The sequence below is a fragment of the Brachionichthys hirsutus genome, chromosome 18 (genome assembly GCF_040956055.1).
Source record: "Brachionichthys hirsutus isolate HB-005 chromosome 18, CSIRO-AGI_Bhir_v1, whole genome shotgun sequence".
NCBI lineage: Eukaryota > Metazoa > Chordata > Actinopteri > Lophiiformes > Brachionichthyidae > Brachionichthys > Brachionichthys hirsutus.
In genome coordinates, this window is record NC_090914.1 from 8359017 (window position 1) to 8374210 (window position 15194).

The 15194-nt window shown below is 41.7% G+C and overlaps 1 protein-coding gene across 1 annotated transcript; it reads left to right on the top strand.

Annotated features, from left to right (window-relative positions):
• Positions 1–1354: 1354 nt before the first annotated feature.
• Positions 1355–9341, top strand: lbh (LBH regulator of WNT signaling pathway). The gene is made up of 3 exons (XM_068752287.1): positions 1355–1383; positions 5470–5572; positions 8346–9341. The coding sequence occupies exons 1-3, from the start codon at positions 1355–1357 to the stop codon at positions 8574–8576; spliced, it is 363 nt and encodes a 120-aa protein (XP_068608388.1). The 3' UTR covers positions 8577–9341.
• The last annotated feature ends 5853 nt before the right edge of the window (positions 9342–15194 follow it).

Genomic DNA, 15194 nt, shown 5'->3' on the forward strand with positions numbered 1-15194 from the left:
GGCAGTTTACAGTAAAAAAATATAATAATGCTTGGAATAAATGAGATTATAAATGTATAGGTTTGTTGTTTCAATGTGAGATTGCATACTTTATGCTTTAAATAAATGTATGGCAATTTATTACTATTACGTTTCACTGCATTCACAAATAAATACAAATATTTGTCTCTTAAGAACAAACCTGTTCCTCTCTCTTAGGCTAGTTGATGTCAATTAAACACTTTTAGATTTATCTTTGTGCACTCTTTCACTCTTTGCGCCTCTTGTTTCCACATTTATATTCAGTATCACGTTGTTCTGATTATTCAAATGAGACAAAAAGAGAAAAAACCTGAAGATCTATATTGTTATTATAATACTTACCAATTGCTATATAAAGGAAACTTTGTCCAGCAGTTTAAAAAGAGATTCACAACATAATTTATTCTGCCGGGCAAGAGTGCCATCTGTTGACACCCAAGACATTTCAATAAAGGGCACTTTAAACAATAACCACAAAGATATGGAAGGAATATTTTATTACCCTCTACCAAAATGAGACGCATTCTTATGAGAAAGCACATCTTTACAGGGTCACAAGGTGGCAGTAGAGCTTTACTGGCATTCCACCGTCCTCTGTGCCTGGTTTATTTGTGCGCGACACTGCGTGCAGAGAAAAACAGACAACTACATCTTTTTTTTATTTTGTATTTGCTTTGACAGGATGTCGTGAACACGTGCACCTTGCACGTTCAATGCATGCGTTATACATCTAATTAAAAGACAAATTCCTGCAGGTAAGTATAGCAGAGTAACATTGACTTAACCTTGGAATATATTTGTGAATGAGTTCAGACGAACACACACACACACACACACACCTCCCTCATTTGGATTAATATCACGGACGAGCCGGTGTGCTTTCGTCATTCAAGGGCCTGTCACACTGTCATTTCTGTTGCCTTGGAGACTAAAAATCAATAGCATCATGCAGCATCCTCGAGCCCCTTCCCAATGAGAAGGCTCAGTCGCTGCTGCCGTCATCACGAGTCATCTGATTGGCTCCTGCGCCTAATGAGCTTGCCATTGAGGTTTTTGTGGCCCCATGGAGGGAGGAGGTGTGTCCCCGGCAGAGCGAGACACACGCCTCCCGGTTAAATACTCAAAGCAAGCCAGGCTGATGATCAGATGCACCGATTTAAAACAGCTGCCTGCAACCTCGGGTTCAGGCTGTCAGACCTGTCGCACAGTTACTTTCTGTTTCCAGAGTACTTTGGTTCCTCGGAGGAAGAGCAAAGACGGTAACGGTAGAGCAAAAGGTCAGCCGTCGTGATTACATTCCCTCGTCGTCAGGACTGACATCAGGTGTGACTTCATGTCTGTATTTCCCCCGCAGGTATACCGGTGAGTACTCCCATCATTCCCATTTTTCACATGTGATTTGCTTGATTGTATGGGGGGGGGTCCTTTCATCTGTGAATTTATTGAAAAATATAGAGGAAAAAAGGTAGATGCATGACAGGTGGGGAAAAGCAATGTTTCTTTCATTTTAATGACTTCCCCTTTGCTCGTTTCCTTGGGGGGGGGATTTTTTTATGGTGCATCTGAAATGCATTCAGAAAGGTCACAAAATATTTTAAAATATATGGTGTCTAGATTTCAATCCATGTTTTAATCCAGGATATTATAATAAAACCTTGATTTTGTGCCATTGGAGAAAAAGTAATGCCCTCTGCCCCTGTAACGCCACTATTCTATTAGTGTGATTGTATTTTTTATTTTCAACGCTGCCTTTCTTAACGCAGGGATTCTGAGTATAGGTTTAGTTGGGCATAGATGATTTCATATCTCTTAGAGGATGTGCAGGGAGTTTAAACTGTTTTGTGAGCACCGTCTCTACCAGGAAGTTCAGAATCAACCTATATAATGAAACCACACACCGACTTCTTTGCCTGCCTCTGTTCTCACCATGTCACTGCGACCAAAAATGCGGAAAGCGTCTTCCTTTCTGCTCTGCTGCCGTTTAGATATTATCATACGTTTCTGGTTGCTGCACAGTTTAGCTAAAAAACATACTTTCTGGTCTGTGACCTCGTGTGAACAGGAAGAGAATTTTTCAGTAGTCAAACATCTATGCGTAGATGGAATATTCACCAAGACGGTAGATTAGGAACTGAAGTGGTAACCGATCCCTGATGTGTTCAGCGGCAGAGTCCAACCCACAGGAATCTGGATATGTCTCGTTCATTCCAGCACAATCCTGGGGGTCGTGCTCGGTCTCAGCACGGCGCTCTATACTTGCAGTCGTGTGACTCGGCTGTTGGAAAGCTCAGCGTTGGCACGAAATGTCAGCAGAGATTTATGGTGTTAGTAGTAAGTAGCAGAAATAACTATGGGGTGGCAGATTCAAGATGCAAATGGTCCCTACAGAGACCTGTTGTCTCCTGTCCTACCGCTGATGGGCACACCTGATGTTAGCGTGACCTCGGCCTGGTCCAGAGATGGGTGAACGACCTTGGTGTCATGCTTATGCAATATGGTCACTATATAATGAGTTTCGTAAGATATTTTACAAACCAGAGTTTGAGTAGGTGGCATGACACAGCCTAGTCTAATTTGAAAACTTGTGCATCTTCCTGGGGGGGAGGGGGGCTTTAATGTGTCGATTAGAGTGAGGCTGCGACAAACGCTGTTTATCTCCTGATAATAGATTATCATCCATAGTAATAGAAAATGTTCCTAATTACTGAAAACACCGTAAATATAAAGTTTGATATCATAAGAGGGGGGGGGGGGGGGAGCGTTTCACAAAAATGTTTCTGATTAATATTTTATATCGCCAACAAATCAGCCTTGGGTCAAAAGTCAAAAGTGCCTTTTCAGCACTCTGGTGGCTGCACATCTTGTACCCGACGTCCATCTGCATCCTGTATGGATGTGGCATTGGGAGGCAGGCAGGACCAGGTGTGCACATCTTTACTGGGTCAGGAGGTAAATAGCCATCTGCCTCACTATCCGCACATATTAACTCTTTGAGTGCCATTCACATCTAAGGATAAACCAACCTGCACTGCCAACCCTGACATTACCCTGACACTGCCAACCCGGTCAGTAACTCCGGAAAGAAAAATTAGAGGAACACATTTTTTTTTTCTGATGAAAGAAGATACTTTAATCTTTCATTTGCATAGTCATAGTAAAGAATATTGTGTGGGGCTTGGAAAATCCGCAGAAACTGAGGCGCTCGGCATATTCATTCACTCAATGAGTTAATGAATAAAGGGCATTTGTCTGCCAAAGTGTCTCGTCACTTGGCTATTGCATTCAGAAGTGACTGCCAAGCTTGTGCCTTTGGACGGAGACTCGAGTCGACCAGCTGTGGTCGACGCCGATCTCTGCTTCTCGACGTACTGGACGGTTTCTCTCTTGGGATGAGCTTCTCTTATTCTGTGTGAGGGAGACGCTGAGGTCTTTTCGGCATTCGAAGCATCGAAGCATGTTTGTTTTCTCCCAGGTTCACTTGTTACTCATCCTGCCCCCCCCCCCCCCCCTTCCTTCTCATTGTGCCCCCTTATGTTTTATTAGGCCGATGTTCTGTTATTCTTAGCCAAGCAGGATGTTTATACGATCCTCAAGCAGAAATATGACTGGCAAAGCATGAGTGTTTATCTTTTTTCCTTTTCCTCCTCCTCTGCTGGGGTCTTCAGAATCGCTGCTCATCCCTCTGGCCACTCTTCTTCTCCTTTGTGGGCCTGCCTCGCCCTCTTTACACCCCACTTGAGGAATGAATCAATTCAAGCGTAGCCACAGCTGACGGTATATTTTCCATATTGAATCATCTGTGTCCTTTAACCCTCCTCTTTTTATTATTGAACATCCAGTCATTACGTCCAAGTGTGTCGTCTGACCGGCGCTGCAAAGTATTTCCAGCAAGAGAAGCTTTTCAGGTTCCTCAGTTTAAGTATCACCCGAAACTCTGCGGTGCTTGAAAGTGGCGTGTAAATACAGGGATGGAAAAACTGATGAATGCCATTGCTTCAGGGGTTAATGATCTCTTGACTCGTCACGCGATTCTCTCTGCCTCGGGATGAGTTTGGTTTAACTGAGCTGCTTTGTGTCTACAGAAAAACTGCAGCATAGATGGTGCGTGTTTCTATTTCAGCCTCCTCAATATGACTCACTGAACAGGGTATCATCATGATGGTTATTTAAAATAAAACATCGTCTTGTGTATGTAGCTTGGTAGCAATTGAGGAATCATTGAATTAGACATCTAATATTTTTACATTACACAACATTTTAGACATTATCCATGAAGTAAAGAAATTGTAAAGTTCAATATCCCCATCTTGAAATTGTAAAGAATCTTACAAAAAAAAACATTATCCATTGCCACCAAGATCTAAATGATTATTCCCAGCATCATTGAATCCCATTCATATCCCTTTTTTATTATTATTCCAATGGCTTGACAAATACAAGCACAAAAAATACCTTCATGACAGAAGTAAAAATGTTTGGTGATTCATTTGCCAGCAAACACGGAGATGTGCAGCTATCTGCATGGAGTATTTATAGTTTCATGAGTCACATACGGTGACCAAGATGCCGCAGTGATTAAATAATCCAGAGAATGTTTTATGTTATAATTGCAGGTGGAAAAACTATTGTTGGCTATGACCCTTGTTTTTTAAAGGGTGATGTTGTCAGACTTTGAAATGACTGAATTTATGTTTAATCTAATAAAAGCTGAAGCAAGGTTGGAATTCTTTTCATAGGTGCATAAGGTTGTGGAGAACTGTGAAATAAATTTTTCATCATTCTGTCATATCCTGAAATAGTTTTACCAAAGATTCAAAGTAGGTCAAGTGATGTCAATGCATCATCATCAAAAAGAAAAAAGTCCGTTGAAGTCCGATAATGAGGTTTTGAGTGAGCCTCTTGTCATGTTCTATTTTATTTGTTCTAAATAGTCAGTGAGCGCGCAAGCCTCTGGTTGCTTACCATAAGCCTGGTTCCGGCTTTAAATAGAGAGCGTGAGAAGGCCACTCGGCATCTCATCTCAAGACCACGTCTGGGTCAGCACTTGGGTTTGCTTCGAGTCACCCGTTTAAAGCGTTTCTATGACAACGGTGGACGGTCAATGCACTGAACATGGATAAACAAGCTCTTGCAACTTCTGTCTAAAATGGAAAGTTTGCCTCTGCTTTGACGGGACTGAGTGCATCGAGTTCCACCCCAGTGAAATACCACGGCACGCCCGCTAGCACTCTCACAATGACTGTGTCCTCTGCTAGAGCGCATCCAGAATTTAGAAACCACCACCTTATGCAAGCGCTGTGCGGCTTCCAGTCCGTCGGCACGGCACGGCACAGGCTGAACGCTCGGTGTGTTGTGGTCAAGATGTATTTCCTTCTTTCCACACAGACCGTGATCACCGCTGCACAATAACGAATCGCATGATTTCTTCTCTTCTTTCAAATCCTGCAGTCCAGCGTTTGTGCCCATTCGAGATATGACTGAGGTGATGATCAACAGCACCCCCATGGAAGACATGAGGCTCAGCCCCAGCAAGGACAGACTCTCCTTTCAGGTAGGCTCACACGCAGCATCTATTGTGTCCTCCTGCCCATACATTCTAATGGGACATTTATACTAATTGTCTTCCATTCACTATGATGAATTGTATTGAAGTCAGCAATTACACAAGGGAGCAAGCATCAGATGGGAGTTTCGGATGTGTTATATGCAGTTGGACATGCTGTCAAAATATATTTCAGGGCTTACATAACATTTATAATCGTAACAATTTGAGCTGCCAGATAAATGACAAGTTGGAAGCGAATTTGAAAGCTAAATAATGAAATTACAATCCTAGCATTGCAGAAAACGCTCTAATTTGTTTTGTCTTCAATGTTAGAGATGATGTTGTAGGTCATAATTTGTCATAACTTCACGCACACAGAGGAAACGTGCACCCTGGCCCAAAAATAAACACTGCAGATGAGGGAAGCGTCATCAGGTGGTGTTTGACAAGGTGTTGCCAGCAGCTTCATTTCACTGTCTGTTCAACAGAGCTGTCCTGAAAGCATGAGCTGAACACACCGCTTCCTGCTTATCTTTGTCGTAATTTTACCCCAAGGTGGAAAATGTATTTTTTTATTTTTAAAAGGTAAACTTTCACAAACGATGACCTTGGAAGCCAAGCCTGTACTGTAGGACGTTGACTCTGAGAGGATGCAGACCGACCCAGAGGAAAATGCCATCCCCCCCCCGTCTCAGTTCACACCCCAGCTGTGAGTCTGTCTGAGAAATACGATGGGAGTGGAGGTGGGGAAAAGGATGGAACTGCTTCTCCACTCTTTCCATCCCCAGTCTATACTTCCTCTGGGCCTCCTGCCATTTGCCCAAGGTCCCAGACACTCCTTTAGAGATGTGGTGATGCCACCAGTTGCTGTCCCCCCCATTGTGGGCTCCAGGGGCTTTGACACAAATGGTTGAACATTAAATTCCAACCGCACCTACTACTGGATAAGGATTGGGCAAATAGTTCCTGATTTGATGCATCACTTCAAAAAGCGATGCCTCGCGTATTTAGGCTGCAACCCTTTCCAACACCATTGCATAAATCTCCCCCCTTATTTATTTATAAATATATTCTAAAATAGCTAGAACTGTGCGTAGCTGATGTGTCATTGCTTCTTGGCATTGGGAGAGAAATGAGTTATGACATGTGTCGGTGAAGGTTCCAAAGGCAAGGTCATCCGCTGCCACTCCCCTTGCTGACGCACAGCTGGGATCTGGGAAAAAAAGATCCGTGCATGCAAAGGCATCAGATGCTAACAGGCGAGCTCATGAGTGCATGCATGCATGTAATCAAGCCTAATATGCAGCTGTTTTTAGAGAACATAAAGGCCTTGACCAGGCCAATTTGTATATGCTTTCATAACACGACAAATTTTCAAATTCAAAAGTCATAGTTATAGCATTCTGTTCTTTTCCCTTCCTTCTCATCTGTCTTCCATGGAATTCAGACACAGCTGGATCCCCTCCGTCGCTGCTTGTCTCGGTATCTCTCCTGCCTCATCTAATGCGTTCTTTCCACTAGGCTCTTTGCCCAGACAGTGACACCTCCCAGCACAGCCCCCCCCCCCCCAATGTCTTGGAGTGAAATATGCAGGTCTAAAAATATTCACCACCTGATCCAAACAAAAGCAGGAAAAAAAAAATCCTGTTCTTGGACCGAGAGTGGCAGCCCCCCCAGGGTCCTTTACTCTGATTCCTGAGAACAGAGAGACTCTGAGGTTGATGTCAATCTTGTCAGGTCAGATAATCAATAGTGTGGATTTGCACCTAAATCTGCTAATGTGATGTTTCCTCAAACTACATATCATAAATGTATTAAACATCAAGTGGCAAACCTTTACCTTTTTTAGTGTCTTTATAATGTCTTAATTGTGCCCCCCCCCCCCTTTTTTTTTTTTGTCCACCTACGTTGCACATATTAATTGCCTTAGTAATTTATTGTAATTTATGTAATCTATTGTCATTCATTGTCATTTTGCATCAGTGTTGTAATTTATTTTAGCTTAATTGTTAGTTTGCATCGGCGGTGTAAAATCATTTTTTTATGTTTATTTTTCTAATGTTACGTTGCATCAATTGAGTTATTGAATATTGGTTTTACTTTTATTTGTATTGTTAAATTTGTATTGTTAATTGTGGATGATTTATGTACGAAGGACTTTCAACGGAAACAAGACCGCAAGGGCTTTTTTGAAATGCTCCTCTTAGACAGGATGTTTGACTCTATTTGTACTGTAATACATGCTACTGTGTGACTGTACTTGTACTCTAACATTCTATCTAATAAATATATTCATTCATTCATTCATTCATTCATTCATTGTATGGTTTTTCAGTGTTTTATAAGTCGCTGTGAGCTATTTGGCACAATGTCCCCAAACAATGTATATAAAACACGATGTCACGTTTGCTGAAAGCCTCAAGAAACCAGCCTCGTTTACCCATACGAAGTCACTAGTGTGCAGTTTATTTTATTTTGGTGAGCAGTCGTGGCAAAGATTGATTGTCTGTAAAAGGAATTGGGAGGAGGTATGCTACTCGCATTTTCCGGTCACTGATGTTTAGTCTTCATATCACCTCCTTCAGAGTTGTTTAGCCTTGTAGTGGCGACTGCAGCACTTCTACAAGGCTCAAGGCTGTATCCTGGTTTCTGAAAGCCTACCGCACTGATCAGAAGCATGTTCAACATGAAATGGCCTGTGCAACAGCTGAAAAGAACTAACTCCTAAAGTTAATGCGAATAATCAGTGTTTATAACAACATTGCCTTTCATTTCTCAGATATTCCCTGACCCTTCTGATTTCGACCGTTGCTGCAAGCTCAAAGATCGTCTTCCATCCATTGTGGTTGAGCCGACAGAGGGAGAAGTTGAAAGTGGGGAGCTTCGTTGGCCTCCAGAGGAGTTTCTTGTCAGTGAGGAAGAGGAGGAGGAAGAGGACGACAACGAAGAACAGGAGCAGGATAGTGGCAATATTCCAAATGGACAGCTGACACCAAATTCTCAGCACTAGAGGCTGTGTTGCAGCATTCGTCCGCCTTTTTTTTTTTTTCTTGATTCCGTTTCACTTCTGCCCTCTCAACAGACTCTACTGGCAGGCACACAGTGTCTCATAATGCCATCTCAATGTCCTTGACACCAAAGCATCCTTCCCACAAGCAATACACACACTGTAGGCAACAGTCCTAAAGGACTGCAAACCCAACTAAACAGACTTTGGGGTTGGAAAAGAACGGACACATTGCTAAATCGCTTTCTTTTCACCATGCCTACCACCGGGTGTGTCTCAGCCCAGAATGGATGTCCTGTTGGGCAGCGGCAGCTCACTGTTCCATGGACTCTCTAAGGGGTTCTGTATCTTACTCCAAAATGGCAGGCATCATGACCCCAGATACATTTGCAAAAAGAACTATCGTGGTACCTGTTGGGGAGTCTAGACTATAGTGCACACTGTCCATATCTGTGAGTTTCTGGATTGGTATATTAACTATTGTCTTTGCCACTGCTGTCCATGTAATTGTCTGTTTTCCAGGAAGTAAATGTTTTGTAAGATGTCTGTTTTTAATAAGTGGCTGTTTGGCGTAAAATGTTATTGGGATCCGTTCCCAACACCTAAACTATTTTTGTGACTTAACATTGAGCTTTCACAGTTAAAAAGAAAAAAAGGCAACCTGGACTAATTTAAGAGGAGTGAGCAAAAAGTAGAAAACTGACCAGTGTGTCCTGCATATGCTTTTGTGATATATCTGTTATTCAGTGCAGGCACCATCATGCTATGATCGTCAAAATAGAAAGTGTGGGAGGAAAAGGTTGCATTCGGGGGGCGGGGGGGGGGAATGAAGGCAATGTAAATACAGCCCTTAAACTCTTGTTAGTGCACTAATCATATCTGTATTTAGGGTTTGGTTACCTTTTTATTGTCTGTGAATCAGTCTCGAGTTGTACACACCTGAACCGAAAGTCTTTCTTGGTCTTCCTGTTCTTTTTGAAAACAGCCATACTTTTGACACCATGACGTTCAGGTGAGCACCGAAGAAGTTCACAATAACTATTACTCTTTATTCACAATCCAGTGACTCCAAATGTATGCCAAAAGCTGTATGAGAGCTCCTGTTTGTTCATTTATAGTAATGTTTGTCTTATTTGTATTGCAGCTGTAAATGTATTGTTTTTTTTTGTTCATTCTTCAAATTACATTGTTGTGGGAAAGACTTCTATACGTCTATGAGATGTCATTGTGCAAGTGTGACTGAGCTGTTTTGTCATTTGAGTGGCATTAGGGCTGTGTATAGAACATATTTTTCTCCTGTCACCAACAGGTCCCACATTGTTTTTTGTAAAGCTCAGGGAGATTAGCCGCCATCTTGTGTGTGTGTGTATTTAGACCACTTTTCTCTGTTGCAATTACAGAGGCTGTAAATAAACATCGGAATTCGCTATCCAACTCTGACTTTGATGTGACAATTGCCTATAAAGAGTTACTACCTTTTTTTATTGTACAAGAGGAAGTAAATGAGTCTTTTACAGGCAATCTCTCCCAGCACATTGTAAGTATTGTTCCAAGAGACTTTTGTCTTTACTTTCATGTTCCTTAAAGCGGACCCCACCACCACCACCACCCTCCCTTCCCGCCACTCACTTCACCGGCAGTGGTTAGAGGACAGCAGTTGTACTTCCTGCTCAGCATCGTTCACACACAGAATCTCTCTACAAATACACATGCATGTATCTAATGCATAAATGTAGACTCAAGATGAGGCCACATGCTACTTCCTGTTGACAACTTGCACACAGCTTGACTTTACAACTTGTCATTCCTGAGCTATGAACAGCTTTCACTTCAGTTCTTAAGAATTGCGAGTTTAAGATGTTAAAATACCAACAAGTATTGTGGCGTATGACCCTAAAGCTTTTTATTGCAGAAACACTGAGGATAGGATGAGGTATAAAAGATGACCGATGCAACAATTCGGTGCTAATAAAATGTGGTTAAGGGATAAAATTCTAATGGGAAACTGGGATTGGCAGAAGCAAACGCAAAGCTTTCCGATCACTGTTGCCAAGGAAACTTCAGGTGATTTGGAGCTTTGTACTGGATGTGTGACCCAGTTGGTCAAGTTTGATTGCCTAGCCCTGGGAATAGTGTATCAGTTCCTTTAGTAGGGCTTTTAGGGGCCAAGTGCTTGATGGATCGTCTATGGAGGTCCTCTCAGGGCCTTACGGTCACTTCCTAGAAGGAGAACAATGAACTGACATTCTGTCCTGCAGTGTTCTTCCTGGAAAAAAAAATGGAGCATAAAGTTATAAATAAACCCCCGGCTGATAATGGTGGTCAGCAGCAGAGTATGTGATTTGCTCAGAGAGCCGGTGACTAGAAATGGAATGCCTTTCTTTCCCTTTTACTGCGCCTTGATCTCAAAGGAAGATGTTGTGAGATCATGGAAAGAAGAAATCATAAAAGGCTGGAGAAGGACAACCACAGTCCTTTGAGAGACTGACTGAACATGTATCCAGCTATGTACTCCTGTTATGTCAGCCAGAAGCCTCTGAACCTTCACATTTAAGGAGACAGGAGAGGAAGCCATTGAAGCATCTTTCCATTGCATTTTTATATAATTAACAGTTATATTCTGCCTTTGTCACTAACTTTAATGCAACTGTTTAAAAAGCCATGTTTTTGAAAGCGTTACCCCTTGAAATTGGGTGAGAATGGTGGCTGAAATAATGACCATTATCTGCACGGTTTAAGGTTTAACTTAAACTGCGCTAAGTTAACTAAGTTAGAGTACCCTGAAAGATCTTTAAACTAATACTATGGATGATAGTATCCCATATGTGGACACATTTCCTAACAGATACAAATCTTGACAATTTTGCATTATTTTCCTCTTGTGCAACTCTATAAGAAAGTGAACAAGTGTATTTCACACAATATCTCGTGAGAGATAAATAGTAATTTCATTGTTCCATGATTCATGATTTGAAGTTCCTTTAAATTATTTGATCTTCCTTTATGTCTCTTGTATTATTCGTGTGAGATGCTTTCTCCTAACGACTCCTGTTGGTGGTCGGAAGTGGCGGCATTCATTTTTTCAAATGCCGTGATGAATGTTTGGAGTCGCACAGGAGAACGGAGTTTGTCTCCTGCGACTCGGTATCTTTAAAAGTCTATGAGAGCGTGTGTGCCTGGATATATTTTAAAACTGTTGTCAGAGCTCTCTGGGTGAAGTCACTGATAGCTCTTCTAGCTCATTCTCGGAATTCTTTCCAATGGAAACAATCCCATCGTTGATCTCAGTGTGTCAGCAGAGTCTGACCTTCCAACCCCTCAATTCTCCCTGACTCCCAACTGTAGTTCACAGTAACACCATTTCACTCTAACTCCTGCACACATAAACCGCACCAGCCGCTTCGTGTACCCATAACCATTTATGTCATGGGGAGAAAAATAGTGCTCATCTGACGAAGTCTTTACACCCCCTCTCCTCATTTCACTCCTCTCATGGTTGTTTTCTTGTTCCCGCTATTTTTGCTCGCCCATGCAGACATTTATACAATTTTGTTGTTTCAGCAACTTTCCCATACTTAGATGACAATAGAAATGACTGCATTCCCACAGTACAGGTTATGTAATGTTAATAACAAGTTAGCTTGTCTTTATAAACTATATCCCTGTTCTTATAAAGTTACTATTTTAGTGGCATGCCTCATGAACCACCTAGGTTTCTTCTGTGCGTGTGTGTGTGTGTGTGCTCGTGGAGCAGGCAAACAGGTGCATGTGCTTGGAGGTTTCGAGTGCAATCGTGTCTGTTAATATGTGTGCCGTGTGCACGGGGGGGAAAGATTCTTTTCCCATGGTTCGTCAAGTGTGAGAAGAAAGGAAAGGTCTCGGGACATGAAGTTAAAAACTCTGATAGTTATATATAGCCTGTCTGGAAAAAGCCCACCAAGGATGGACACATATCTGGCACTGTCAACAAGGGAAGAGCCACAGTATGATATGCTGAGAAGCAAACAACAAAGAAATGGGAAAAGGAGAAGGAAAAACAGATGATTTTGAGGAGGTAGAGAATAAACTACACATGCATTATGGCCTGGGTAATCACAGGTTGTTGTCTCTCCTGGTGGCCGAGTTAAACAAGACTTGATGAGATTGCAGAAACGATTCTTGGGAACACGCTCAGTGTCATTATGACCTCACAAAATCTGACTCGCACTTTCCAAATGACATGAATAGACAAAAAAATGTTCTGGGTGAGGTTACTTGTATTGTTGTAGCCTATTCTGTCCCTAGATGTATTTGTTATCCAAAAACCCCACAGAGGCTTGTAATACACCAGTCAAGAACACAAGGCCATACATTAGTGATCGCTATTCAAAACAAAGCCTTCACAACATCACAGTTAATCAGACTCAAGCCTACTCAGTGCTGTGCCAGACTTGCACTCTGAACCTGCACATCAATAGAAGGGCCTTTGAAGACATAATGCAACTGCTGGACTCACAATGACAGCACATGTTGGGACAGATGCGTAAGCAGCATGGGACTGTATAACAGGGTGATGTAATATACATGTCTGTCTCATCCACGAGATTTGAACGCATTGTTCAATGCGTGTCTGCCAGAATCGTTCTTGTACTGTAGCTTTATGGGCTAACGTGCTGTTCTTCCATAGGCTGCCATTAGTATACAGTAAATAAGTCGCTCATGGCTCTGCCACTCTAATCCTCAGTGACGTGCGGTGAGGTTTGTGAGAAGGTGAGTTGGCATTAAAACCAAATTAATGAAAGCTTGTTAATAAAAAACAATGTTTGCACTCTCTTCTGAAGTTATGCGTTGACCCTTGAGAAGTTTATTCCGACAAAGCTATACAGTTCACTCCTTCTCTCAGATAGAGTGCATGCCATAGAGTGCAGGTCATGGAAAATAGTCTTGAGTTTGACTAAGTACACAATCCCTTTTACCCTGTCTGTCAGTCTGCCTGTAGCTCACTCACCACACACACAGCGGCACACACATAAGAGTAGATGCTCGGAGACACTTGACCGATAAACGCACACACACGCATCACTAAATGCTGAGGTAATTTTATTACCAGTGAAGCAGCTCAAAACTGTGGATAGAAGAAATAAATGACACATGCAAGGTTTTACACTACTTTACAAGGCTAAGCCAGGGGACTGGGCCAAAGGCGCGTCATCAATGCTATGCTTGAGATCTGAACGAGTTCTGACATGTGGATAAAGAGGAAGGAAAACTCTGACATGACCAAAACCTCTCAAGTTCTGAGCAGAGCTCTAAAGTAAAGCACCAAAGTGGCCCCAGTTGTCGAAACAGACGTACCTATATCACAGACATAGTGACTTGATCAAAGATTTTTATGTTATTGACCCGTTCATAGTTAACATGTATTAATTGGAACCATACATATCCTTAATAATAATTTTAATACTACATTGTTTACAGGGGTTATACAAAGAAAATAACCAAAAAGGCATAATACATGTAATATTTGACATATGAAATACAGCAAAGAAAGCAAAACAGAAATTAGTAAAAGAAGTTTAAGGTCTCTTGATGTCATTCCAATGTCTGCTGCGCAAATAAAAAAGTGAATCATCTAATCAAAGATTAGGAAATATTTTAATATAACTTTTGTAAAACAAAGTAGTAATAATCAGAAGAACACATTAAGATTGCAAGATTTTGAAAATGTAAAAGTCCAAATCTCACAAGTAGATTGGAGGTGAAAAGTTTAAAATGTATTTTTTCTGAAATTGAAGTGCACACCATTGCTAATGAATGAACTAACTTCAACAGACTATTGTGACCTGCAGCATATTTTTATTTATTTTTACCTGGAAACTGAGTTCAAATAATTTGACCCCTGGGGATGACAGTCAAATGATAACTCTCCTCCTTGTTATTGATGGCAAAGTGGTCAAGTGGGGTAGAGAGTGATGATTATCTTATTTAACTTTCCCTTCTCTGCAAATTAGGTATTGTATACTTTACCCCACTTAATTTCTGATCTCTTTGTAACCTATGATGTTTTAAAATATGGCGGTTCAGTGTTGCATTCCTTACTGTTTTAGGACAGATTTTGGTTTTTGTTTTATGTCCCTATGTGTGCTTGAAGCCGGGGGGGCGTCACACGATTTTGTTATGTTAGCATAATGATAATAAAAATAAATCTTGAATCTTGAATTGAATTCTCAGTCACCTATTTGTTTTCGAAAGGAGCGCCGTTTATGCAAGTTCCATACTTGGAGAAACAGCGCCCCCTGTCGACGCGTGGTTGTACGGACAGGTGAGAGGTCGCGTTAGCTGGTTAGCACGACTGTAAGCTTTCTAGAATTAACTTTTGCTGCAGCCAAAGTAGGTAAATGCTCCCAGAAGAAAGCGAAGTTGTCCGCGCCCCGTGATTTCCTCTGCTGGGAACTCGCGGAAAACAAATAGTTTTCGAAACACTTTCAATCTGCGCCAGCTTTGAAGACTAATAATGCAGATGAGCATAAGCCTTGCTAGCTGGCTGTCTCGCTAAAGTGCTATGCGCCAACCCAGTGCTCGGATTTAATGGAGCTATCACAACAAGCTCAACGAAGTTAAACTTTAAATCCGGAGGAACTC